General features: G+C 41.2%; 1 protein-coding gene across 2 annotated transcripts; it reads left to right on the top strand.

The window, feature by feature from the left end:
- The first annotated feature begins 828 nt into the window (after positions 1–828).
- Positions 829–24,496, top strand: PRKAR1A (protein kinase cAMP-dependent type I regulatory subunit alpha). Of its 2 annotated transcripts, none has more exons than XM_084837516.1 (12): positions 829–938; positions 3,209–3,282; positions 3,731–3,916; positions 12,459–12,632; positions 13,789–13,880; positions 14,444–14,505; positions 15,014–15,060; positions 15,629–15,787; positions 18,296–18,356; positions 19,586–19,707; positions 20,362–20,443; positions 22,019–24,496. In XM_084837516.1, the coding sequence occupies exons 3-12, from the start codon at positions 3,740–3,742 to the stop codon at positions 22,189–22,191; spliced, it is 1,149 nt and encodes a 382-aa protein (XP_084693642.1). In that variant the 5' UTR covers positions 829–938; positions 3,209–3,282; positions 3,731–3,739; the 3' UTR covers positions 22,192–24,496. The 2 variants fall into 2 exon arrangements, with proteins under 2 accessions (XP_084693642.1, XP_084693644.1); XM_084837518.1 differs by lacking the exon at positions 829–938 and adding an exon at positions 1,140–1,243.
- The last annotated feature ends 243 nt before the right edge of the window (positions 24,497–24,739 follow it).

Consider the following 24,739-nt stretch of genomic DNA (forward strand, 5'->3'; position numbering starts at 1 on the left):
AGCCTTACAGTACAATCCTATACCTGGTTACGCAAAAGTGAGCCCCACTGAATGAAATGGGGCTGACTCCCAGGTAAGTTAAGTGTAGGATTCAAGCCTCAAAATGCAATCCTATACACACTTACCTGGGAGCAAGCCCTAGGGAAAATTTCCTGTGTGAGCAATACGACAATGGAGCCAATGACCTGGGGAGGTAGTGAGCTCCCCGACACTGGAGGAGCTCAAGACGAGGCTGGGCAGCCATCTGTCAGGGACGCTCTGACTTGGATTCCTGCACTGAGCAGGGGGTGGACTCGATGGCCTTGCAGGCCCCTTCCAGCCCTACTGTTCTGTGATTCTATTGAAAACAACAGGGCCCACTTCTGAGTAGACATGCGCAGGGCTCCACGCTTAATCGCTCAAGCTTTCCAGGTGCCACAGCCCCGGTGTTGTTCTCGCTGCGGAGGAACTGCGACGGCCGGCAGATTAGAATCCGCCCGCTGCAGAGCCGCCCCCCCCCCCGCACTTCGCTATCTCGCCTATCGCCTCCCCTCCCGCCCTCCTGGGCTTTGTGCGCGGCCAGCGCCGGGTGGGGCTGATGGCGGCGTCTCCGCTTCAACAAGCGGCCTGACGTCAGCGGACGCTTTAAAGGGAAAGGTCGCATTTGTGTGGGCCGGTTATTTTTCTTCCCCCGTTTCCCGCCTCCCCTTCGGCGGGGCAGGGAGCGAGACGTGGGCAGAACGTAACGCGTCCCCTTTAAGGTTGCCACGGGGACGGTTCGGCGAGTGAGAGCGAGGCTCATTGACGTCAGGCCGGGCGGCGATTGGCCGAGGGAGCTGGGTTTCCGGTGGGGGCGACGGCCGAGGCAGAGCAGGAGGAGGCCACAAGTCGGGACAGGGGGTGGAGGAGGGGGCCCCCGAGGAGAGGCCCAGGCAGGGAGTCGCCGCCCGGACCCCGAGGTAAGTCCAGGCTGGGCCTCAGGCGGTCGCAGGACGGAGCTCCACCGGAGCCGCGCGCGGGCGGCGGGCGGGGGAGCGGCGCGCTGAGGGAGGCGGCGGCGGCGGCGGCCTCCTGCTCCCCCTCCCCTTCAGGTGAGGCCGGGGGCGAAGCGAAAGGAGGGGCGGTCTGTGCCGAGGTGTGGGCGGAGACCGATGAGGTGAGGCCCAGCCGGGCGGGCAAGGAGGTACGTGGGAGCGCCTAGGGGGAGAACGCGGCGACGAGCTCGGCTGCACTGGGTGCGATGCCGGAGGCTGAGGAGGGAAGCGTATGTTCAGGAGGGCGCTTGTGGGGCGGGTTGCGGATATGATAAGCTAATTAAGTAGTGGGGCGCGCAGGGGGCGGGGCAGAGGGCTCGAGGGGGGCAGTTCTCCTCACGGCTGGGCAAGGATGTGGGGAGCGAGATTTAGGTTGCGGTACCTAAGCGTGTATGCTACTAGCATCGGGGGAGCTGGGGAGTGCGTGGGGGGTGATGCCATGTAGACACAGAGCGGGAGGAGGATCTTGTGACAGAGCTCCATGCCTTGAAGGTGTTAAGGCCTTTACTTTTTTCTGGGAGCAGGAGCCCCTCAGACAGCTTGGGGAAAAGGTTTACTGTGCTTCTTGACAAGAGAGGCCTGCGGGGTTGTAGGAGGGAATATACTCCTGGAAAAAGTAGACCTGTGATCTTGGAGAAAACTTTATTGTAGACCATGGAGACAGGTTTGGGTTGGAGGTAGAACTGCTTAATACAGGCTGGCTTGTGTGAGTGTGTGTGAGAGAAAGATGTATTGGACCTGCATTCATGTTAGACGTGGAGTGAAGTGGACCTAGGACTGCTCAAAAGTGCTTAAATCAGGAATACTCTTTGAGCTATTTCTCTGCCTTACAAGCATTTATTATTTGGCATGCAATTCTTGGGTCCCTCCAGAACATTTCATACTGTGTGTGAAGGGGAGGGCCGGAACAAACCTATATCATTTCCTATCCAGTAGTAGTGAATAATCCTTAGCTGAAGAGGGAGAGATTTTTCTTCACAGTAAAAATAGTGCTACCTTTGAAGTAGCCCATAATTGCTGAGCCCTTGAGTTTCTCAGTTTTCTTATCCTGGGGAAATGAGTGCCAAATGAACTGCATTACCTTCTAGCAGGAAGGAAGCATCTTAAGGGCTTCACTGACATTTCTTTTTCTGGACACCACAGGGAGATAACTTGAAAGAAGCTTAGAGTAAGTGATCTAAGGCTGCTAAATTACAAATGCCTTTCTGTAATGGGCTATTCCTCAGATATGCAGCATTAGTTACATTTGGTATTTCAATAAAATGCTAGGGCCCCCTTTGTCCATCACCAGCTAAGATTTTTTTCCCATATTCTTACCAGGTTTCTATTTGTTTATGATTAACTTAAACATGATTGCAAAAGAATTCTATGAAGGATACTAGGCACTTGTTCAGTTTTCTCTGTCAGAAAGGCAAAAATCTTCCACATCACTGCAGTGATGTTGGAACCTCTAAGGGTTGTACTTGGAATCTACTTAAAGATCTTTGTTCACGTTGGGAATACTGATAGAAACCTAAAAGTTTTTCCTCAGATGTTAATTCCCAGTTGGTGAGGCTGCAAAAACATTTTGGCCTTTATCTCATTAACAGGAATTCTTTTTGAAGCTTTATATGATGAAGGCTTTTAATGTACTAAGTACAATGCTTTCACAGAACAGAATATTTATTTGAGGGCAAAGCTTCTTGTCTGTACTTTTGCAGTTGTGTTTGAGCACTGGTGTCTGATGCTGTCTATCAGCAGTGTGAATGTTTTTTCCACAGACTAATTTGCAGGTTGTCATGAAGCCATGGAATTACTCTTGGACAGTTAATTAAGGCATTTATTACTGACCTTCGTTATGCAAGTTGTCAAAACAACAGGGGTAACTGTAGAACTTCAAGGCAGTGTGATGTAAATGCTACATGTACACGTGTGTGGTGTTTGGACAGAAACAAGTGTACTGTAACCTTTAGACTCTATGCAAGGATTATAGATGACAAGAATGCAATGTGTTTGGAGTTTAGGCAATTCAGCATTATATTTCGTCCTCATATAATCCTCAGCAACAGAAATCAGAGGCATATGTTTCAAACAAGTATATTGCCATATGTGCAGTGTATCTAAATATGTCACCTAGGAAAGCATGTATTAATAGGACAGTAACACTTCGGAGTTTCAGTTATTCATTTTCTTACTACTTACTTCCCTCTTGAAAGGTGATACTGGGATCAACACCCTCTCCTGTAAATTCTGTGCATACCTGTAGTTGTTGCTGTTAGCTGCATCTCAAGTAAGTGTTCAGCAGTTGGAAGATACTCTTATTTCCATAAAACCTATTTTACTGAATATTTTTATTTATGAATTATGACAGTTCACTTCCAATAAAATTATGCCTGCAAACCGGCATTACTTGCAATATTTTATTTTTACTTTGTGTTATTACGTTACCCTGATATGCATTGCTGGAAGCAACTTTGCTTATTATATTCCTAAGGCAACTGAACATAGGCCTTTGCGTATTTCTGCTGTTATTCTCAAGTACTGCTGGTGCAGGCAAAGGAACTGAGCACCACTTCAGTTTGGAAGCATATAATATTTCCATTGCTGCTAATTAGCTATCCCTCCAAATAAGTTATTGTCTAGTTGCTGTGTTTGCTGAAGAACATTAATGCAATACAGTGCTAGCAAGGCAGCAGAACATCTTTCTCGGGGGGGTTTAAAATACGTTTTTCTTTCAGATACTAGCCATGGCAGCCTCTAGCAGCACCACCAGTGAAGAAGAACGTAGCCTCCGTGAATGTGAACACTATGTCCAAAAACACAATATCCAGCAACTCCTGAAGGATTGCATCGTCCAGCTATGTACAGTGCGACCTGAGAGACCTATGGGGTTCCTCCGGGAATACTTTGAAAGACTGGAGAAGGTAAAAATAAGCTTGGGGAATGGGGGAAAGTAGCAAAACCATTTGTAGTATGTCTCAAAATAACTTTAAATGTATGCTGATTTTGGCCTGGAGTATGTTGTTCTTTTAGTATATCCTTTTAGCTGTTCAAAAAAGAAAATACAAAAGTGCATTTTGAGTTTATTGCAGTCTATTGCAATAATAGGACAGGAAGGCCTGGCATGCTATGGTCCATGGGGTCACGAAGAGTCGGACACGACTGAACAACAACAATTGCAATAATGCAGTCTAGTTTATTGCTAGAAAAACATCCATGCAGTGATGTTTTCATAAGTGGAGAGGAAACAATTAATTGGCAGTGGAATAGGCTTCAGGGAAAGTACAGAGACAAATCACTTCAGTTTGTAAGAGGCTGGACTCTTTGACACATTCATGGTCAAATTTTTCCTTTGTATATCTTTAAGGGGTTATAATGTAGGATATTGTTTTCACACACCCATAAAAGTGAGCAAATGTTTTGATCAACTAAGACACTGGTCTCCAAAATGGGTAGGAAAGGCTCAGGCATGAGTGAAAGCAGTACCATTGCTTGAAGTTTGAAAGAGGCAGTTGGCAGTCCTGCTTCTAGGAATAAAAGAAAAGAAGTTTTAATGTAGATTCCCATTAACAGGGCAGGAGGTGATTGTACTGGAACAGAGTGGCCCATGATCTGGGGATGTTTAATGAACTTCTTATAGTGATTTGGTTTATAATTGTTATGTGCAGCAACACAGTTAATTTTATTCTTCATAAATTAGAAGTTGTGGTATCCAGTTCTTCTTCACACAATCTTGGCCTCATGCAGTAGATGCTTTGCAAGGTACAAACTTTTGTGTGAAGCTAATACTACAATATTACTGTTACATTGCAAGAACTGTAATTATATACTTAGTAAAAATGGTTTCATAAATGGGGCATGCAGCTATAATCCAGCTTGAGTATTTGTTCTGTAGCCTTAAAATGTGGGGAAGGGTTGATCTCATGCTTTGCATTTCTTGGTATCTCCAGGTAGGGCTGGAAATATTCCTCCCTGAAAACCTGGAGCACTGCTGCCAGTCAGTGTTGACAATACTGGACTGGATGGACCTATGGTCTGATTCAGTGCAAGGAAGATTCCTATATTCCTCTCTCCTTTTAGCTTGCATATTTCACAAGAAATAAACTCTTTTCCCAGATTACCTTGTATGCAGTTTAAAGAAAAACAGGCCTAAATCCAATGCTACACAAGTGGACTTCTGCCAGTGCAATGGGAGTTTTCCATCTGCTCCTCCCCTGCGGCCCCCAGCATCTCCTCCAGAGGGTTCCCCCATTCTGGAGCAGCTTTGGGGAGCTGCAGGGGGAGGGGAATTCAATCTCCCACCAGTGTCTGTTCCATTGGTGGCGGGATACCATTAGATATAACTCCAAAACTCCATTTTGTTTTGAGGGAAGGACAGTTGAGAAGTGCAAGAATCAACACTACCTTTGTGGGATTACATGTAATCATGCAAGGACAGAATGGTTGAGATCTGGGTTGCATTAGTTCCAAGAGACTGTGGAGAAATCTAGCACTTTCCCCTCCGTAGTTTTTGGTTCCAAGGGTGTCTAAGTGGTTTTCAGATCTCTTCAATACTTTGCATTGAGGGCTCTTTCAATGGCATAAAATCAGATGCTGCCATAATGTAAGTCTCAAAAGTGTCCAGGAAAATCAGTCCATAAGGTGTTGATACGCTGCTAAGAAAAACATATGCATTAGTTACCAATAACTGGACATTTTAATGAAGTTTTTCTATTGGGATATGGTCTTGTTTATCAGGAATACTATGTGCATAATCCCAGAATCTTTGCTTTCAATGTACTTTGTAGAAAGATGGTCTCAAAACCAGTTTTGGGTTGGCTAACATGCTGATTATCTTACACTTTTGAAACACCCCATATGGTGGCCACCTTGTAGATTTATGTGACTGTGCAGCAAGATCACAAAAAATATTTTTTCCCTCTTGTTCTTTGACTGCTATGTCACTAACGGCTTCTCCCATCACTGTGTCAACATTTTGTGGAAGGAGAGAAGGTCAGCAGCATTCATACCATGGCAGCTGACGACTTAAAGGCAAATCATAAGACCAGTATCTAGTGATTGCTGCACTCACTGCTAATTGTTAGATTAATTTATTTCCCATAGAGCAACATTTTGAAAGAATGTGTAATATGTTTTATGTAGAAGAATCATTATGCTCAGAAGCCTAATTTTGTCATTCATGTACTAGAACTTTCAGTTCAGCCCTTAAGGATGTACACATGAACACACAACTGCTGTGATTGGTAAGACTCTTGTGGTCTAACTAGCTTTGCATTTTGGCTGGATCCAAATGTCGAGCTATGCAGTTTTCTAAAAGCAGTCGAGTGATTGTGTGAGCGTTTAAGTTCCTGGCTTGGATCCAAAGGTGTCTTGTGCCAGCGGAAAGGACCTTCCGCTCATACAAGGCAGCATCCTCGAATTCTGGCAATTCCCTTGTCATGTTGTAATTCCCTGTGCCCTATCCCGCACTGTTCCAGAGGATCCATCAACCCTAAGGAGTAGCTACAGTAGGTAGGAGGCGGCAGCAGAAGAAAAGCTGCATTCTGTGGACCCAACCTGCTGTTCTTGCAGATAGACTTCTACATTTTAGTCTAGTGTTGCATGCTTAAAATGTTGAATTGGTAAATTAATCAGCTCAGGTTTTAGTTGACTGATAGATGCCTATCTGAATAGGAGGAGCTGAAAGTTAAGGGCATGCATTTTTAAAGACTTATTTCATTGTGTTGAATGAAAATAATAAAATGCTCTTTCCTTTGAATAATGAGTGGTAGCATTTGTTCATTTCATTGAAAGTTGGTTCACAAAGCTCTAGGTGCCTTCATTTTATTTTTATTTAGGAGAGCTTATATCCCACACTTCCACCACAGCTACAGTGTTCGGCGCAGCTCTTAACAGTCTAAAACTACAAGAGAAGTCATACTGTGTAAACTTAGTTGGTGTACCTTCTAACCAGTTTAATCACAAATAATTTCTTAATTGGTTAGATAGTCCTATTTTAAGTACTTGGAGCAGAACTCTTATAATATTCAGGTAGTGCCTTACTAAAAGTGTTACTTATCATACTTTAATACAAGATCCTGTGATCATTACATGATCTCCTAATTCTCTTGCATAGTTAATCTGGCAAACAGATAATAAAATAGTCTAAAAATTACACCACTATCTTTAAGCTGTTAGAAGGCTGTGTTTGCTGCCTTATCCTCCAGCATAAAATTGTATGAAGTATTTGTATCCACCTTTGAGTGCTTCATGATGGAACGGGCTGTAAAAACAGTTGCCACTGCTCACAACTTTGGATTCCTAACAAAATGCATATTGCATTTTATTCTTTTATTCATGGCAAGATGAGTAGTGCAGAAATGTGGACAAAAATGTGCCTGTAAGAAGAGAACATCTTGCTGATCCCTTCAGTAATGAATGAAATATAGTTATATACAAATAAATGGGCTCACAGATTTTGGCTTGGCTTACATGCAAGAGAACTTGAGAGAAGAGGGTGATCTCCTGTATCGTGTGGGCTTTGGGTCAGGCAAAAGCAGCAAGCACATCACTCTGCCTCTGCCTACACCAAATCTCAGAAACATAACATGACTAGAAGTTTCATGTGCAACTTGGCAGAGGCCCTTGCCACTGACAAGTGGGTTTGTGGAGGCCTGTGGATAAATTAACTTTGATTTACCCTATTTTATGCTAGCAGACAGAGGAATTAAAAAGTAGCTTATTAACAGGAATTCAGATATTTCCAAGAGAAAGTATGTTGGTAATGAAGCTATTACATGAACAATCTGCTTGCGTTGAACATAAGCCCTTTTTTGTTGTTGCTAAACTGTAACTATGTCAATATGTCTGGTATAAAGAACTACATAAAATGGTTTTTACTTGAAGAGAGAAGGAAACGTGGTAGAGATTATATATAATTCGTAGGCTGTTATTACATTCTATTAGGCTAAAAAGGGTTGGGCATAATGATCAGTGAGAATAATTCCCTCTCTTCCCATCACTTTAATTGAAAATTGTTAATAATTTGGTGTATGTATGCTCACAATTGCAACACCTTCCTGGGCTTCAACTAGTAGGCAAACATCATTTCTTTCTGAGACAGAGGCAAATTTGGATTAAGGAAGAATCCTTCAGTTTGTTTAGCTATGGGTTTGTAGTTGGTGTATCAGCCTGAGCTGATAAAAAGCACTAAGGCCACCTGTGTCTCTAGTAACAGTTATGGTTCCAACAGCACCCCAAGCTACAGACCTGATTCTTTAGGGGGAGCACAGCCTCCTCCAGAACAGGGTGAACACTACTTGACAGATGAATTACCCAAAGACAGTATCACCAGTCTTGTCTGGCTCGAGTCTCAGCTTTTTGGCCTTCATCTAGTCTATTACCCTACCTAAGCATTGGTTCAGAACATCAGCTGCCTCACCTGTAAAGGATGAAAAGGAGAGGTAAAACTGGGTGCTATCTGCATATTGGTGACACCTCAGTCCGCATCCCTGGATAATTTATTTATTTATTTTATTTATTGCATTTATACCCCGCCTTTTTTCCTCTTGCAAGAAACCCAAGGCGGCTCACATTATCCTCCTCCTCTCCATTTTATCCTCACAACAACAACCCTGTGAGGTGGGTTGGGCTAAGAGTGTGTGACTGGCCCAAAGTCACCCAGTGAGCTTCCATGTAAGTGATCTCACTTTTGCTACTCTCTGGGAGAATCAAAGAGCAATACGTCAGCTCTCATCCTCAACCACTAGAAACCACCATCAACCCATCTGGTTTCTTGATATTTCACTGAGTGTTACGCACAAGCTGCTAAGCCTAGTTTTTCAGCCTTAAGGGCTAGAAACTTGCTTTTTATATTAAAAAAGAGCGCACGGATGTTTTCAGAATACTGAATTCTGAGGCCACTACTAAATTCTCATTGGCATGGTGCTATTGTAGAATTGCAGCAGATACACATTCTTAGATATGGCAGATTCACACTAAGATGCACTTGACAGCCAGCAGCAGAGTTTGCAGGGACAGCAAGTAAGAATCTGGATCCCCAGAAGCCTCCAACAGCACATGGCGTTGCCAACTTGTGAATTTTAAAAGACTTGGTCAGCGGGTGGGGCCAGGGTGGGTTTGACTTGACAAGGAGCAGGAGGGCCTGGTGAGTTTTTGATGGGTCAGGGGTAGAACCTATATTTTGACTGGGCAGAGGATGGAGCCTCCACCATCAGGAGGTGGCATCTAGTGGGTCAGGGGGTAGGGTCAACAGAAAGAAGCAATTGTAAATGCTCCAGCTCAAAATACATGCTTTAGTCAACAAGATACCCAGCAGAGACCTTGAGGCAAAACTATCGAACAGGCAGGTAAAATACGTTATGGTTAGCAGTTGCTTACATTCCCTGTGGAAGGCAATCTGGCTGGGGGATGCTAGGAGTTGTAGTCCAATACACCTGGATAACCTTTCCCGTTGGTTTTATGTAGACGTTGAAAAGCATGGGTCATAAGATAGAGCCCTGAGGAATCCTGTAGCACAGCTGTCATGCAGCAGAGCAATAATCTCCCAGCACCACTTCTGGAATTGGCTGTCCAAGTAGGGGCGGAAACACTGCAGTATAGTGCCCCCACTTCCCAGCCAAGCAGAATGCCCAGAAGGATACCATGGTTGATGGTATCAAAAGCCACTGAGAGGTCCAAGAAGACCAACAGGGTTGCACTCGCATCTATTCTTCTCCTGGCAGAGGTCATCTCACTGAGTGACCAAGGCAGTTTCTGTTCCAAAGCCAGGCCTAAAGCCAAATTGAAATGGATCTATTGCCTGCCTGGTGTATTGAGCAGGGGGGGCAATAACTTATGTTCAAATAATAATCACTTATCCAGCATCAATTCTGTGTATTGGACTACACATCAGTCTGTTCGTAAGATCATAGTGTCAGGCTTTCATCTTTTCATGTATGATACATGAGATTTAAATGTACAGAAGCATGTAGAAGCTTCAACCATATCCTTGTGCTAGGTATCAGTAACTATTCTGCTAAATACAAATGTTTGAAACAAATCAGACATCAGTATTCCCTTCCCTTCAAACCCAAGATCAACAAGAATGGGATTAGAACATCAAAAATGTTAAAAGCATAGATTCTGTGTTGTCTGCCTCCTTGTTTACAACTCTTTAGGAAATACTGCTATTGTTTCTACACTGAATATTGGGTAACTTTTTAAAAATATAATGCTGAAAGCATTAAGTCTGTGGGCTCTTGACAAGGTTTTGTAGGTCATTAGTCTTGCAAGATCAGCATGTTGCTCCTCTTCCAATATGAACAAGGGAGTTTCTTTAAAAATTGCACAGGTGTAAGAATGTATTTCCCAAATGCTAGTCATTTAATATAGTCTGTAGTGAAGCGAATACGAATGTATTAATTGATTCAGCAAGTTAGTGTAGCTTCTCTGACCAGTTCAGTTTATCAGATGCAGTGGGAGCAGGCATGTTATTAGTTGTTGTCAGGTGTTGGTCAGTTTAAAATGTCATGAATAGAGGGGACTGTAGCAGCCATAGAAAAATCCAAAAACAAAAAAGATGGCTGTACGAATAGATATAGTTTCCAATGTGTTTCAGTGAAGCTCTTTATTGAGGCAAGTGTTTAATGCATTATACTAAAAGCGGTTTCCTTGAATTGTATTGTGAACCATATCTCTTTGTGCAGCTGTCATTTTTGTTCACAGTTTGAAGTTACCCCACTGCTTGAGAAGAGCGCACAATCAATATTTTAATCAATCTCTTCACTAGCTAATAATGGGCCTGTGAGGTGTCAAAAATGATTCCTGACCCAGAAAGTCAGTGCCATAACCTATTCAGAGGAAGCTTTTTGAAGCCTTTGAGGATGAACAACTACAGGCTGTATTCCTGCCTCTAGGCCAGGAGAGGGCAACCTCCGGCACTTGGAGGTTGCCCGTCTGGTCCATGGCGCCGCCCAGGATTCCAAGCCCTGCCCTCAGGAAGAATCCCCACTGTTACGTTTGATCTGTGATTAGAGATAACAGCGTGGATTCCCCTGTCATGAGCACTGCGCAGGGGAATCTCTGTTATCTCCAATAATAGATTGGCAATAACAGCAGATGTGGGTGGTGCCTTCTCCGTTAGCGAAGCTGTTGTGCAGGTGAAGCATCTTGGACTGAGCTGGCAGCTGAATGAGCACTCTGCCAGCTGCTGGCTCAGTCATGCAGCTTCACATGCCCTGTGTCATTTATTCATTGGCTTAGACGTGTGCTTCTCCCTGGTGAGACAAGGCCTGTATGCAGCAAAGCTGGTTCCTGGCGGAAGTATCGGGAGTATCATTCTTCTGATGCGTCTGCTAGGAGCCAAATGATGTCAGGGAGTGTGGCCACACCCCAATGTCATTCTGCTCATGGAGCCGGGGGGCATCTGAGACTTTGGTTTGACCACTCCTGCTCTAGAATTACCTTTCAGTTAACTATTAATCCTGAAGTGTCTCATGTATATTTAAAAAAAGTAACTTGTCTGACCCACTGCAAGTTATAGTGTCTTCTGTCTGGATGCCCCCCTTGATGTTTTTTCCCCATGCTTTTGTACACTCCAGGGTGCTAAAAAGACAAAGGTGACCTGCTACTCCACTGTGTGACCGTGCTTTGATACTGTTTGGTTATAATTCTGAGTTATATAACTACTTCAGTATGTGAAGTCATCCCAACATGACTGTCACTGAAATTTATCTGTAGGGAGACCTGTATTTAATTTAGTTTCAGTTATGATCTAATGTAAAGCATGGCAAAAGTAAATGTGTCTTATATATTTTTAAAAAACTCTACCCTGTCACACAGTCCAATACACCATATTGCTGTATCTTCCCACTTAATCTTGCCTGGTTTTAGTTGGTAGTTTTAACTTGAATAACTTCTATTAATTTGAATGACTTACCCAAGTTTATAAGGAGGAAAATTAAACAACTGACAACCCTACTTCCTTAAAATATTATTGAATTTCTTGCTCCAAATCTGATAAACAACCTCACTTTATCACAAGTTGTTAATGCTTACACATTATTGTGGTTCTCTTATCACTGTGTATTTACTTATCCACTTGTAAATAGAGAATTAAAAAGTTACCAGATAGGTAGTGCTGCTTTCCACAGCTCTCTTTAGAAGTAGGTCAATGGTTTGTCCTCTTAGAATACTTTTCCATTGTATTATCATTGAATGAAACCAATGTGTTATAGTAGGTAGTGCGTTGCACTTGGCCTTGGGTGACTTGAGTTCAAATGCCTGCTTGGGACTTCTTTGCATGCCATGTTTTTTCATATGTACAGTTTGAGAATTTAAAGTTTGAAGAGATAAACACATGTCTGGGGAACCTATTCTGGCATCCCTATCCCTTGTTTTAAACAAGTATAATGGCAAGAAAGGGAGATTGTTTCCCACTAGCGCATGCTTAAGTTATTAACGCAGAACTATTTTCTTCCCTTGCAGGAAGAAACAAAACAGTTCATGAGTCAGCAGAAATCAAGCTCCCGCACAGATTCACGTGAAGATGAGATTTCTCCACCCCCTCCTATGAACCCAGTGGTAAAGGGCCGCAGAAGGCGTGGTGCCATCAGTGCAGAAGTTTACACAGAAGAGGATGCTGCCTCTTATGTTAGAAAGGTGCTGCATCCAGTTGGTACTTCATACAAGCAAGCTATAGTTCATGGCTTATATGTCCAACTTACTCCTGTGCCTAGCCCATATTAGGGAGGTGCCATCAAGCTTTTCTCTAGCCATATTGTGGTAATGCATGCCTGACTTGGTGGCCTGCCGTTACACTTCTCACACAAACCTGGATTTCTGCATAGCTGGGGTGACTGACATAAGTTGAGGGACTGAAGAATGTGGAAGGAAGTGTTCATTAGAAAAATCAGGACTAGAGGAAATGAATAATATTTCACTGATCCTATAATGTCCGCCCAATTCATTTCAACCATAACATTTTCAGATATCAGGTCTCCTAAGATATCTACCTTATAATCCTTCTGGACTGTAGTTCTAGGAGTTCTGGCACTAGGGAGCTGACCCATGGGAGACCTATGAACACATGTACACAATCCTTAGAGTCATAAAACCAATAAGTAGGAGAGGGTAAAACATAAGGTGAGAGAGGCGGTAGAGCCTCTATGCTGGACTGGTAGTCATTCAAGATTAATTGCCAATTATGTGTAAGAACATTGCTAGCTGGGCTGGTTCTGTGAATCCTGGCACATTAGTTTTAAAATTGATTATTCTGTAATCCTCATAACCATTTTTGGTGGCAGTGTATCCATGAGCTTGGCCTAGATTAACAAGTTCCTCAAAGGCTAAGGACAAATAGTTTTCCGTACCTTGAGTCTACTGGTAGTAGTGATGTATCTGGAAAGATATCTGCAGATCTGTCACCCAGTGAGAGAGGATAATCCTCATTCCAGGCAGTTTCTGCTTTCTGGGCTTAATGAAGGCAAAATTGTACAAACATCGGGTACTTCAAAAACCTTGGCCTGTTTTTCTCTCTCAAATGAGTTATTGCTTCATGAAAGAGGAAAATTCCTGCCAGGAAGGAAACACAAGTCTAATGAAATTGTATGTTGGTTTTTTAAATTTTGTAAACCACCTTGATGGAGCTGTCTACCCAGAAAGGTGGTATATAAATATATAAAATAAAAATAAAAAATAACTGGGTGAGGGATGAATGATAGCTGGATTTTGGCTTGTTACTGAAAATGGGTTTGCTTAAAAAACATCTGCTTCTGTGGTCTTTAATCAAAATGGTTTGGGTGTTTCCATACTGCAGGTTATTCCAAAAGATTATAAGACTATGGCTGCTTTAGCAAAAGCCATAGAGAAGAACGTGCTTTTTGCTCACCTCGATGACAATGAAAGAAGGTAGGAAGTTGTTTATATCCGAGTTCTGTGCTTGTATTTAATACTGAACAGTATGCAGAAGAGGTGACTTTAAACATTGGCTAACTATGACCCATACATATATTATTACAGTTACATATATTATAACTTTCAGTAAATACAGTATATTTTCCTCTATAATTTCACCAGCAGTTTCCTGAAAATGTTTTTGGGGCCCCATGCCAGCAGTTTTAAGGCCTGGGGGTGGCAAAATGCCATGTAGTGGGCTCTACGTGCATATAATTCCTTGTATTAGTACCAAAGAATTGGAGAAGGGAACACTGGGGTACAAATAGACCATGCTGACAGCAACGTTTTTACATAGCCTTTGTCTGAATATGGGAAGAGGTAGGAAAGAAATATAGCCTACAGTTTAATCAGCAAACCAAATGTTTGTGTGAGTATTGTAGGTTTGTGTCCTTTTTCAAGAACATACTGAGCAGATCTAGTTTATGCTTTTCAGAGATTCAACATCCTTCATAACTGCATACTAAACTATTAGTGTTATTTGATGTTCTATTGAGTAATCCTGAAATCTCTTTCAGCGATATATTTGATGCCATGTTTCCAGTCACCTATATTGCCGGCGAGACTGTGATACAACAAGGCAAGTGATATTTGTATGTAAACTATTTGCGTGGTAGAAAACTCTTTTGCCTTTGAAGCATTGAATGTGTGCAATTGTTTACTATTTGTCTAATCAACAAGGCTTGCTACAACGACACTGGACTATATCCCAGGTATAGAATTTAGCAAGCTAGGTTTTCTTCCAATGTAGCTACTGCAGTGCTCTCCTTTACTGACTTTCGTGGCCAGGTTCAAATTATCTGCCAGCATTGGCCTTTGCAACAGACTCGCTCAAGATTGCTTAACCTGGACTAGTTACCTGTTAACTATCGTGTCATAGCTGTGGTCAGATAGTCTGCATCTTCTTAATACTATTTAGGGGTAAAGTGGGAATTCTAATTTCAGTGAATATCTTCAAATATAAAACTGAAGTATAGTGTAGATATTCCAAATTAGTGCAGAATACAAGTTTTTGTGGGTAGGTGTATGGGGGAGGGGGCGGTTCACTTCTTTAATGCTTCCTCAAGCTGTCTCAATTTTTTTTTTAGGTGATGAAGGGGATAACTTCTATGTTGTTGATCAAGGAGAAATGGACGTAAGGGTTTTTTCCCCCTAAACTACATCAATCCACTGCCCCTTGTATGCTTTTCATACTAATCCTATAGGCAGGCAGTAGAAGGGAAAAGGGTATATCCATGCTGTTATGTTTAGGCCATATTATTTCTTTCCCTTAGAGTTCTCTCTCTCTTCTCCCCCCACTCCCAGTTATTTTTTCTCTGGCGTTGCCTCAGATATGCCACTTCTAATATTTGGTTGACAGACTACAGGCTTCTGGTCAGCCTGAACTGAGAGAATGAAATATGAGGTCTATATACTGGTAAACCCCAAAAGAGCTTTTCAAAATTGTTTTCAGACTGTAGTATTTTTATTTACTTTAAAACATTTATAGACTGCTTTTCTAGTGTTCAAAGTAGCATAGAAGCTATGAGATGTATTAATGGTATAACACATACCTATTTAGTAGTAAGTCACACTGAGCTAAATGGTACTTACTCCCAGGTAATGAATGGAGAAATGAAAGTCAACATATGAGAGACTCATAAGCTGTATTTGCAGAAACAGAAGTTTCTGCCATCCTTTAGCTGTGTGTGTTGCTTCCTTAGGTATATGTAAACAATGAATGGGCCACCAGTGTCGGGGAAGGGGGAAGTTTTGGAGAACTTGCACTGATCTATGGAACACCCCGAGCAGCAACTGTCAAAGCAAAAACTAATGTGAAACTGTGGGGTATTGATAGAGACAGCTATAGAAGAATCCTCATGGTGAGTATTTTAATGTTTTGAAAGGAAATAATTTTGGGAGCTATTGGGGCTTTTGTGTTACCTTGTAGTAACATGCTTATGTATTTCAACTGTATTTTTATTGGTTGCTTTAAGCATTTAGGAAAGAGGTAAGGGAAACACAGTACAGGTGAGATCTACCACAGTTAAAACACTTAAGTTCCATTGATTCTTATTATAGAAAGCTTGGTTGTAAGTGTTTATCTTTGCCTGGATTGTGCCCTGAGTAAATAAAATCGCTGGCTAAATGATTACCAGCTTCAATCATGATTGCAAATCACAAGAAAATAAATTTAATTATTTATTCGTTTTTATTGTGTTATTTATGACATATCTACTAGATTACATTTACAAATTGCCATTTATGCAAGCTTGTTCTTACCTGTTAATAGATTTCAGTTTCCCCACAAAATACACTTAGGCAGCAGTTTAATACCCTATGAAAGCCGTTATTTTTACAATTACCTAGAGTTTTTAGAGTAGAAACTAGAATGTTAAACCTCTGAACAGCCTCTAAAATAATTTTAAAAATAAACTTATTTTAAGAGTGCTTATACCCAAGGTCTGGATTCAGGGTGTTGCAAGGTATAGTAAGTTATAGATATGGAAAAATGAGGCACAAATCCTTCCTTCCTACACTTACAGTGGGACCTGTGTGTCTTTAGTTTGATAAATCCCAGCTAGGTATTTTTACTAAATTATATGTCATGGGAAAAGGTCCCCCACCTGTGAAGCTGAATATTCTCACAAGTCAGTAAACATAAATATTGCCACTTACTGTGTTGCAAAAATGATATTGGAAATTATGGACTGATGGGTTTCTCAAAGGCATTGGGCCACCATGTTAATGGTGGCACAGATGTCTGTACTGATTAAGAGAGGTTCTAAGGGACCCATGTCTATTGGCCTGCACTAATATAAGCTTTTGTGACCTGGTAGGCTGCATTTCAAACATACAAAAACTAATTTACGAAATTGGATTGTCTGGCTGAGTCAGTATACTTCATTTTATATTTTTAAGCTTAATTATATGTAGCACTTAACATAGTTAAACTTTTAAAACTAATTTCAATGGAATTGTTAAGGGGAGGAAGGCAGTGTAAACTAACTTCAAACAGCAGCATTCTAAAAAAAATGAAATCAACGCTTAATTGTAAACAAACAGTTTCAATTTCTTCAGGCCCTTTCACCCCCTGGATGGATCCAGTGCTGGTCATCTACCAGCAGAACAGAAACCACTGGTGGAACAGATTTACCCTCCCCCCGTGGCCCCCCCACCCCAATCTTTGGAGGTTTGGAGGACCCTTTAGAACAGATTTGGATGCGGAGGGGGGCTGAAGGAGGGAGGAGAACAAGGGGAGTTCCACTTGCATGTCATGGATTTAACCCTCTGTTTTGAATTAAACATACATTTCCCATTGCTTATGCGTGTCAATTCTTCTGTTGGCTGCATAGTTTTCCATGGCCACTTATGCTTATCCCTGGCTGAAAGGAAAAAGTTGTTTTTACAGGAACACTGAAGGCATTCCCAGTTACACTGAACATTACTTCACTGTTTTACAAAAACATGACATTTAACAAGAGATTGCACGATATCTAATTTGATTAGTAGTAGATCGAGTTTGGACAAAATGAAGCTCTATTTGATTTAACCTATGCAACGTATTGCCACAGGATATTATGACTTTATTTGGGCAGGGGAGGTCTGTTGGAGATTGTTAGCCAGCATAGCTAGGATTGGAACTTCTGGGTCCCTCCATTTGTGGAAGGGACTGAGATCCAGGAGATGCTCCTGCTGGAGGAAGGAGGTGGGTGATCTTTTCCGATTCCCCCTTCCATCAGTGCCACCACCCACAATGTTCCGGTTGGTCCCCCAACTCTCTGAAGCAGCCTTTTAGGGAGCTGCAGGGGGAAAGAGGAATAGGTGAAAATTACTTCTGCCCTCTCTTCTACAGTGGCAGTGTCCCATTAGCAGAGTTCAACAGGCAACATGCCTCTGTTTGCTTGATGGTAGGATTGGTATTAGGTATACAAAAGAGACTGACCTTTTAAAGGCTGCAATCCTCTAGATGCTTATTTGGAAGTAAGTCCCATTTAACTCATTAGGACCTGCTTCTGAATTGAAATGCATAGGACTGCACTGTAAATGTTTCTGTGGCCTGTTCAGTCATTTATTTATGAAGAGTATTTATTAATCGCCCTTCTGCCCCATCAGGATTTTCAAGACGATGTACAGTTTAAAAATAATATAACAATACATAGTCAAACAATCTGTTAAAAGCTAAGCAGGGACAACTTTAAAACCAAAACCAGAGAGCAACATTAAAATTCATTAAAAGCAAGGCAGAATAGAACAGTTTTTACTGCCCCTAAAGAAAGTTAAGGTTGGAGCCAATCTATCCTCCCTGGGAATTCTTTAATTTTCTTCAAGGTATTCTAAAATATTGAACAGAAGAGTAATTTTCAGATGTGTCTGCTTTTTCCCTCTAGGGTAGCACACTGAGAAAGAGAAAGATGTATGAAGAATTTCTTAGTAAAGTGTCAATACTGGGTGAGTGAAGAATTTCTCCATGTCAGTATTAGACAACTGAGTCTTGTATGAACTACACAGAAGGGAGTAAATATTGTGCCGAAAAGACAAAAACCTCAGGAACCTAGTTATTACTGGTGACTTATTGGGTCTGGTGACTCCTTCAGGTTGTGGAAGAGAGCAGGAAGCAGATTTATATTCCTATGGCCGCTGCTGTATGTAGGACATGGCTGCTGCTTCCTCTTAAGTCCATTTCCCCACAGTCTCATTTGTTATCCTCTGTTTCCCCCTTTATTCTTCTAATTCTTTCTCACATTTTCCATAATGCCAAACTTCCCCCCATTCCTGCTTTTCCCTAACTTCCACTCCATAGTTTCTTCCCCATCCCTTTCCACTTAACCTCTTCTCCCCCCTCCACGCTTCCTGTTCTTCATCATTTTCCTCTTTCAAACAGCCTTCTCTACAAACAGGACTTAATTTGAGCTAAGGCACCGCTCCAGAGCCTATTTCAATGCTGGGTCTTAAGGGCTTTTTTTGTTTTTTGTGAAACTTTTTGTCAAATAGAAAGCAACTGTGTTTGAGAAGTTCACGCACTTTGCTGTGCCTTATCTACAGGCTTGTTTGGTTCCCTGGCACACTCAGTTGGTGTTAGTCTGTCTTGCTAATACTTGCTAGTATTACTTCAGTATTCTGTTTCTAGAAAATTGCAACAGGAACCTATAATCTGTTGTGTATAGCATTTTTTTTTAAAGGAGAAACTTATCTTGTTTGTATTGATTGGAAGGTATGAAGGATTTTACATGAAAAACAAAATAAAAAGTTCTCACATAGTTTGGCCTTTTTTCACGGAATGTTTTCAACAAACCCCTGTAAGTATATAGGTAGACAAGTTCAACCAGCCTTTTTTTGTTCACTTGTGGGTTTGCTTCTGAGTATTTTCTGTAGTCTTTTACCAATTATATGAGTGAGAGAGGAACTTTTTGGTCCTATGTGTTGCAGTAAAGAAAGCCTGTTCCACATTGCTAGCACCTACTGCCTAAAGTGGCTACCCAGTGTGCTGTAAAGAGCTATGACCCCTCTTGACTTTGAGACACAGTGATCTGAACTCTCAAATCATGAAATGCGGGGCAATGTAAGCTCATTGAAGATCAAGTTGCCATATGCATGCTGGAGTAAGTAGGAGCAGTATATACCTATGTGACCTTTCTAAACCTTTGTAATATATTCTGAATAGCTGATGTTTTATTTAGAATCCCTTGACAAATGGGAGCGTCTCACAGTAGCTGATGCTTTAGAGCCAGTACAGTTTGAGGATGGACAAAAAATTGTGGTGCAGGGAGAACCGGGAGATGAATTCTTCATTATACTAGAGGTGAGTAGTAGTAACATTGCTGAGTTGCATATTAGATACTTGCAGCTGTATCTGTCTTAGTTTATTTAGAACCCAATCTTGTGTATGTTTAGACGGAAAAAAGTCCTACAATTCCCAGCACTCCTCAGCCAGCCATATTGACTAGAGAATGCTGGGAGTTATAGGACATTTTTCTGGTTAAATATGCATAGGATGGCACCCTTGGTAATGTAACTTTTGTGTAACTTTGGAAACCACTGTATGTCATGAAATGTGAATTGTGAATTTTTTTTTTTTTAAAATCCATTTACGAACTAGTTACATAAATACTGGCTCTCTGAACTTAACAAAATGTTTGCAACATCAGGTTTAACTTGCAAATCCTTTCGGTAATTTGATTGTAGTATGATAATAATGTCTTTTAAAACAAACACGATATCCTGACTCGGCAGTGTTCATACATGAATGAATGCTTTGTTTAATTGTGAAATGTGCTTTTGGTTGGTATATAATGTCACTAAGCTCCCGTCTGAGCAGTTTTTAGGGCTAATGGAACAGATTAAATCAAGCTATTTAATAGGGATGCTTCTGCTTTCTAAATCTATTATGGAACAGTTGGTTTTGCACATGTTAGGTAAAGTAAACTTGGTCACTAACCCTCTAATTCATTTAAAGGGTACAGCTGCTGTGTTACAGCGCAGGTCAGAACATGAAGAATTTGTTGAAGTGGGCAGGCTGGCACCCTCTGATTATTTTGGTGAGTTTTCTTGTTTTTTTTTATTCTTAAAACTTAGGGCAATGCAGATGACATGGTATTTTTTTTTTTTTTTAAACAGCCCCCTTCCTCTTTGTCCATTAATTACTGGCCTTTTTCCCCTTTGCTCCATCCCATCTCATGAGGCAAAGACTCCCCTTCTATCCTTCCTAGAGTGGTGCGTGAATCAGAGAACACATTGTGCCATCAGAAAACATTGATATCAACTTGATATGATTTAATTCATTAAATTAAAGCTACTGAGAAAAAAGAGTATAATCTCAATTCTGTAATAACTGAATAAAACATTAGAGCAGAAGAGATTTCCATTGAGATCCTATGTTTTGCAGTTGTCAGTTGGGTTTTGATATAGACTAGCTCTGCGTCCTTAACTGGCTTCTAAAACTCTGGTTGGACCTTCTACAATGGAAAGCTTTAGTCTGGTACATCAGAAATACTATTGCATTCTATAACCTAAATAAGCTGTTGATTATTTTTTTATGTGCTTTAAGATAATAGTTAAGGCGGGAGATGTAATTTAGTTTAAAACAATTAAGAATGAGAAATACTACACAAGACCTGAAGTAGGAACCTTTTCTTAAATCTTGCTTTTAAATGTGTCTCCACAATCACAGATGTGACATTTCTCAAAAGTTTGAAACAATGGGAGAGAAACAGGTGAAACAATACCCATAAAATCTGCAAGATGATGAGGCAACAGTGGAGTGACTGTACACACCACAAGCAGTGATCCTCTTTCAAACTGTTTCTAACTGTCTTTAAAAGACATAATATGTCTCTCTCAAGCCTAATAGATCATGTTGTTAAGGATTATCAGTAAATCTGGCTAGTTAAACTTTATAGTAACATTGAACTCTTTAGTCATTATCATATAATTGCCATATAACTGACAGTTGTGGAAGGGAAGGCAGGTTAAAAATACCTTAAATACCTAGTACTGTAGATTGTCTTATTTAGTTATTAGAAACCACTATGAGATAGTAAAGACCAGCTAAAAATATTGTAAAAACCTGCCCTTAAAAGCATTTTACTCACAATTCTGAAAGAGAAAAGGTTTTATGAATTGCTGTAATTTCTGTTTACACAGCAATCCTTGTAGGAGATGTGGGGAGAGTCTGTGGTGGAAGAACCACTAAACCCTACCAGGGCAGAAGTGGGGACACTTGTATTCTTCTCCTCCTACATTGGTTCCAATGGGAGGAAAAATAACTACGTCGGCTCTAAGGCTCATGTAATCCCCCCCCCCCCCGTTCCAGGGATGTGTCTGACCTCTCACAGTCTGCCCCTCAAGTGCACTTGGAATGCCCCCTTCTTCCCCTTACTGCTGTTGGAACAGCAGCAGTGGTGGAGTTTTCTGTTGCTGGTCAGAGGAGGACCTCCACAGTGCGCCTCCCTTTCTACCCATACAGGGGGAAGTTTGCAATATCTTATGGGCCCCTTGGATGCCCTCCCTGGAAACAGTCTACTTTTTCTGTTTTGTGGGAGTCTGTTGATTGGTTTGAAACCACCTCGCCTCATACTTAGTCCAGTTTGAAATCTTCCCTTTTGTTCCTTTAGGTGAAATTGCTCTGCTGATGAATCGACCTCGTGCTGCCACCGTCGTTGCCCGTGGCCCATTGAAATGTGTAAAGCTCGACCGGCCCCGATTTGAGCGTGTCTTGGGTCCGTGCTCGGATATTCTCAAGCGGAACATCCAGCAGTACAACAGCTTTGTGTCTCTGTCTGTCTGAAGTCTCCCTCCTTCTGCAATACATCGTTCACAGATGCAGACTGCTTCATTATTCTTGTGCAGAGCCACATGGCCACTGGGCTATTGCAGCTTCCTGTCTGTCTGAGGGAGGAAAAAAAGAAACCAGTTGCTTTTCATGGCACCATTTAAAATTTTAAGAGCGTTATTTTGGTGCTTCTGATCCCATTTAAAATAAATAGAAAATTGTATGGAGACATTTGCTGTTACTGCTTCTCTCTGTGCAATGTACACTGTCCGACTTTGGCAGTGACTGCCATTCCTTTCGCTGGGAGAATCTCCTAGCACCAAGGTTATTGCCCTAGAGTTAAGGTTGTAACAGTGGAAAATTCTTCAAGGCACACATTTCTCAGCTGGTGAGTCCTACATTTCTTTTAGGTTGTGGTCACTTTCTACTCTACTTCTCTTAGACAGAGACACTTACCTTTTCAGCTCAACTTCTTGGCATAAATGTTCTGGATATGGGTTATCTTTGGTTTGGTTTACTGGGATCAGCTCCCAGTAAAACCAGTTAGAAGTTTGATAGTTTGGTGCACCTGTATCCATATCGGTTCAAGATGGCCTGGTTATTGTTTGTTGGGTTTTTGTGTATAAACTTTTGTTCTGGCAGTGCTGTCAGTGTTGCTGGATCTTTGGCACAGCAAACCTTTTTGCCTCTTCTCAGTTGTGAATATTCATATTTGCCCTTCCTAATTTTTTTCTGTGCAAATTCTCTAAAGCCAACCAGTGGGGTAAAACCCCTAAATATTGGTGTTGGTGTTCACCCTGGCATAAGAATTGTACTGCTCCTTAGCTAGTGCCAAATAGTAACACCCCCATGCACTGAATGTAGAACAGTAAACTGAAGGGTACATCCTGTGTGTCCAGTCATCTGTGTGCCCCTTCCAAGTTTTGCCTTCCCTGTTAACTTTGGAACCACAGAACTCAATGGTTCTGTTAGCATGGCTGGCATTTAATGCAGAATGGAATATGCAATCCCCTTTAGGACGATGACATGACTCAGGCTCATGTGAAAGATAGAAAGCAGAAAACCAGTGTCCTGTGTCCTGTCAAACTCTTCTTTCTAACAGTCTCTTTTGTCCAAGCAGAAGTTTTATTAACTTTTAAGCATTTAAAAATACTCTGTCTGAACAACACAAACATACTGATCTTTGTTTTGTCCCAGATTCTCATATCAATCTGACAGAATAACTATTTTTGGAAAGTTAACCCTGTTGTCAAGTCTGAAATGTGTTTCAGTATTTACCAGGTTTGTGTTAACAACATTCTGTGTGCACCAAGTGCTGCCCACTAGCTTTATGGAATTTCACAGTTGGATAATGTAGGCAATTGTTTCATTATAACATGTGAATTATCTAAAAACTAGTGTAGGGTTTTATTTGGGAGTGACAGCAAGTATTTTCCATTAGTTATGCAACTATTTCTTATGAATCCCACTCACCCAAGCCACACACACACACCCCATCACCAAATTTGGACCTGGTATATACCTTTCTGACTTGTTGGCTATTGGAAAAATGTTTGCTAATCATATTATTTAAAGTTTGAGGAATAGGAGCCTCAGTGTTAAAAAGAAACCCTGCAGGGAGCTACTTGATAGGTCCACATTTCTAGATACGGATTAAATGTAAAATATACATTGTGAATTCCTTCTGTTTGTCCTAAAGACCTTGGTGAGAAGGATATCCACCTATACTCTTCAGGAGTCCATACATGCTATTTTTTCCCTCTAAAACTCTATTCAGTTTGAATCTATCCAGCGATTTTTTTCCTTATACATTTGTTACTTTTGAAGCTTGATTTGATCCTTGTTGAAGCACCAAAAAGATTTTAAATCTTATGTAAGCTAGTTAGAGCGCTACAAAAATGCACATTTTTTTATATAAGGCTTTCTAATCAAGTTTCACTACTGCGTCTTTTTAGCTTGCTGTTTACTCCCTTTTGTAGTTTTACCAACAAGATTTTAAGATGAACCAGCTATGTCTGAGTTAAATATTAATCACAGTTAAAGCTTTACCTTTGTGTGCAATTTAAACATGTTTGAATCCACAGTTGGTATAGTTTGCCTTAGCTAACATTCAGGGCTTTAGAGGTAAACTTTTTTTCTTTGCTAGGTCACCTTAGCAAATTAAAAAATCTACTGCCCTAGAGTGCTATAGTAAACCAGAGGACCATTTTTGTATCGTTACCAGACTATACGTCTGACTTACTGTATGTGCTAATATATTCCTTTTGTTATAGATTGTCCTAATGGCAGGTAAAGCAATAAAATGATTTAAATTCTTAAATGTAATCAGTGTATTATTTTATCCTACAGTAAGCTTCAGGACTAGTGTATACTAGCTGGGGATAGGCTACACGATTGATCTTGCCTTTTCCCCATACTGGCTTTGCGTTGCATCTGAAGTTACGTTAACTGTAATTTAGGTCCAGTTCCATAACCTTGCGTTTGAATTAGGATTGCTTTACAGGGTTTTAAAATTTTTGCTAAGCCACCTTAAGAAATCTACTGTCCTTCAGTCCAAGAGGAC

The sequence above is a fragment of the Heloderma suspectum genome, chromosome 2 (genome assembly GCF_057233095.1).
Source record: "Heloderma suspectum isolate Gila_16-S chromosome 2, 16-S_ref, whole genome shotgun sequence".
Taxonomy (NCBI): Eukaryota; Metazoa; Chordata; class Lepidosauria; order Squamata; family Helodermatidae; genus Heloderma; species Heloderma suspectum.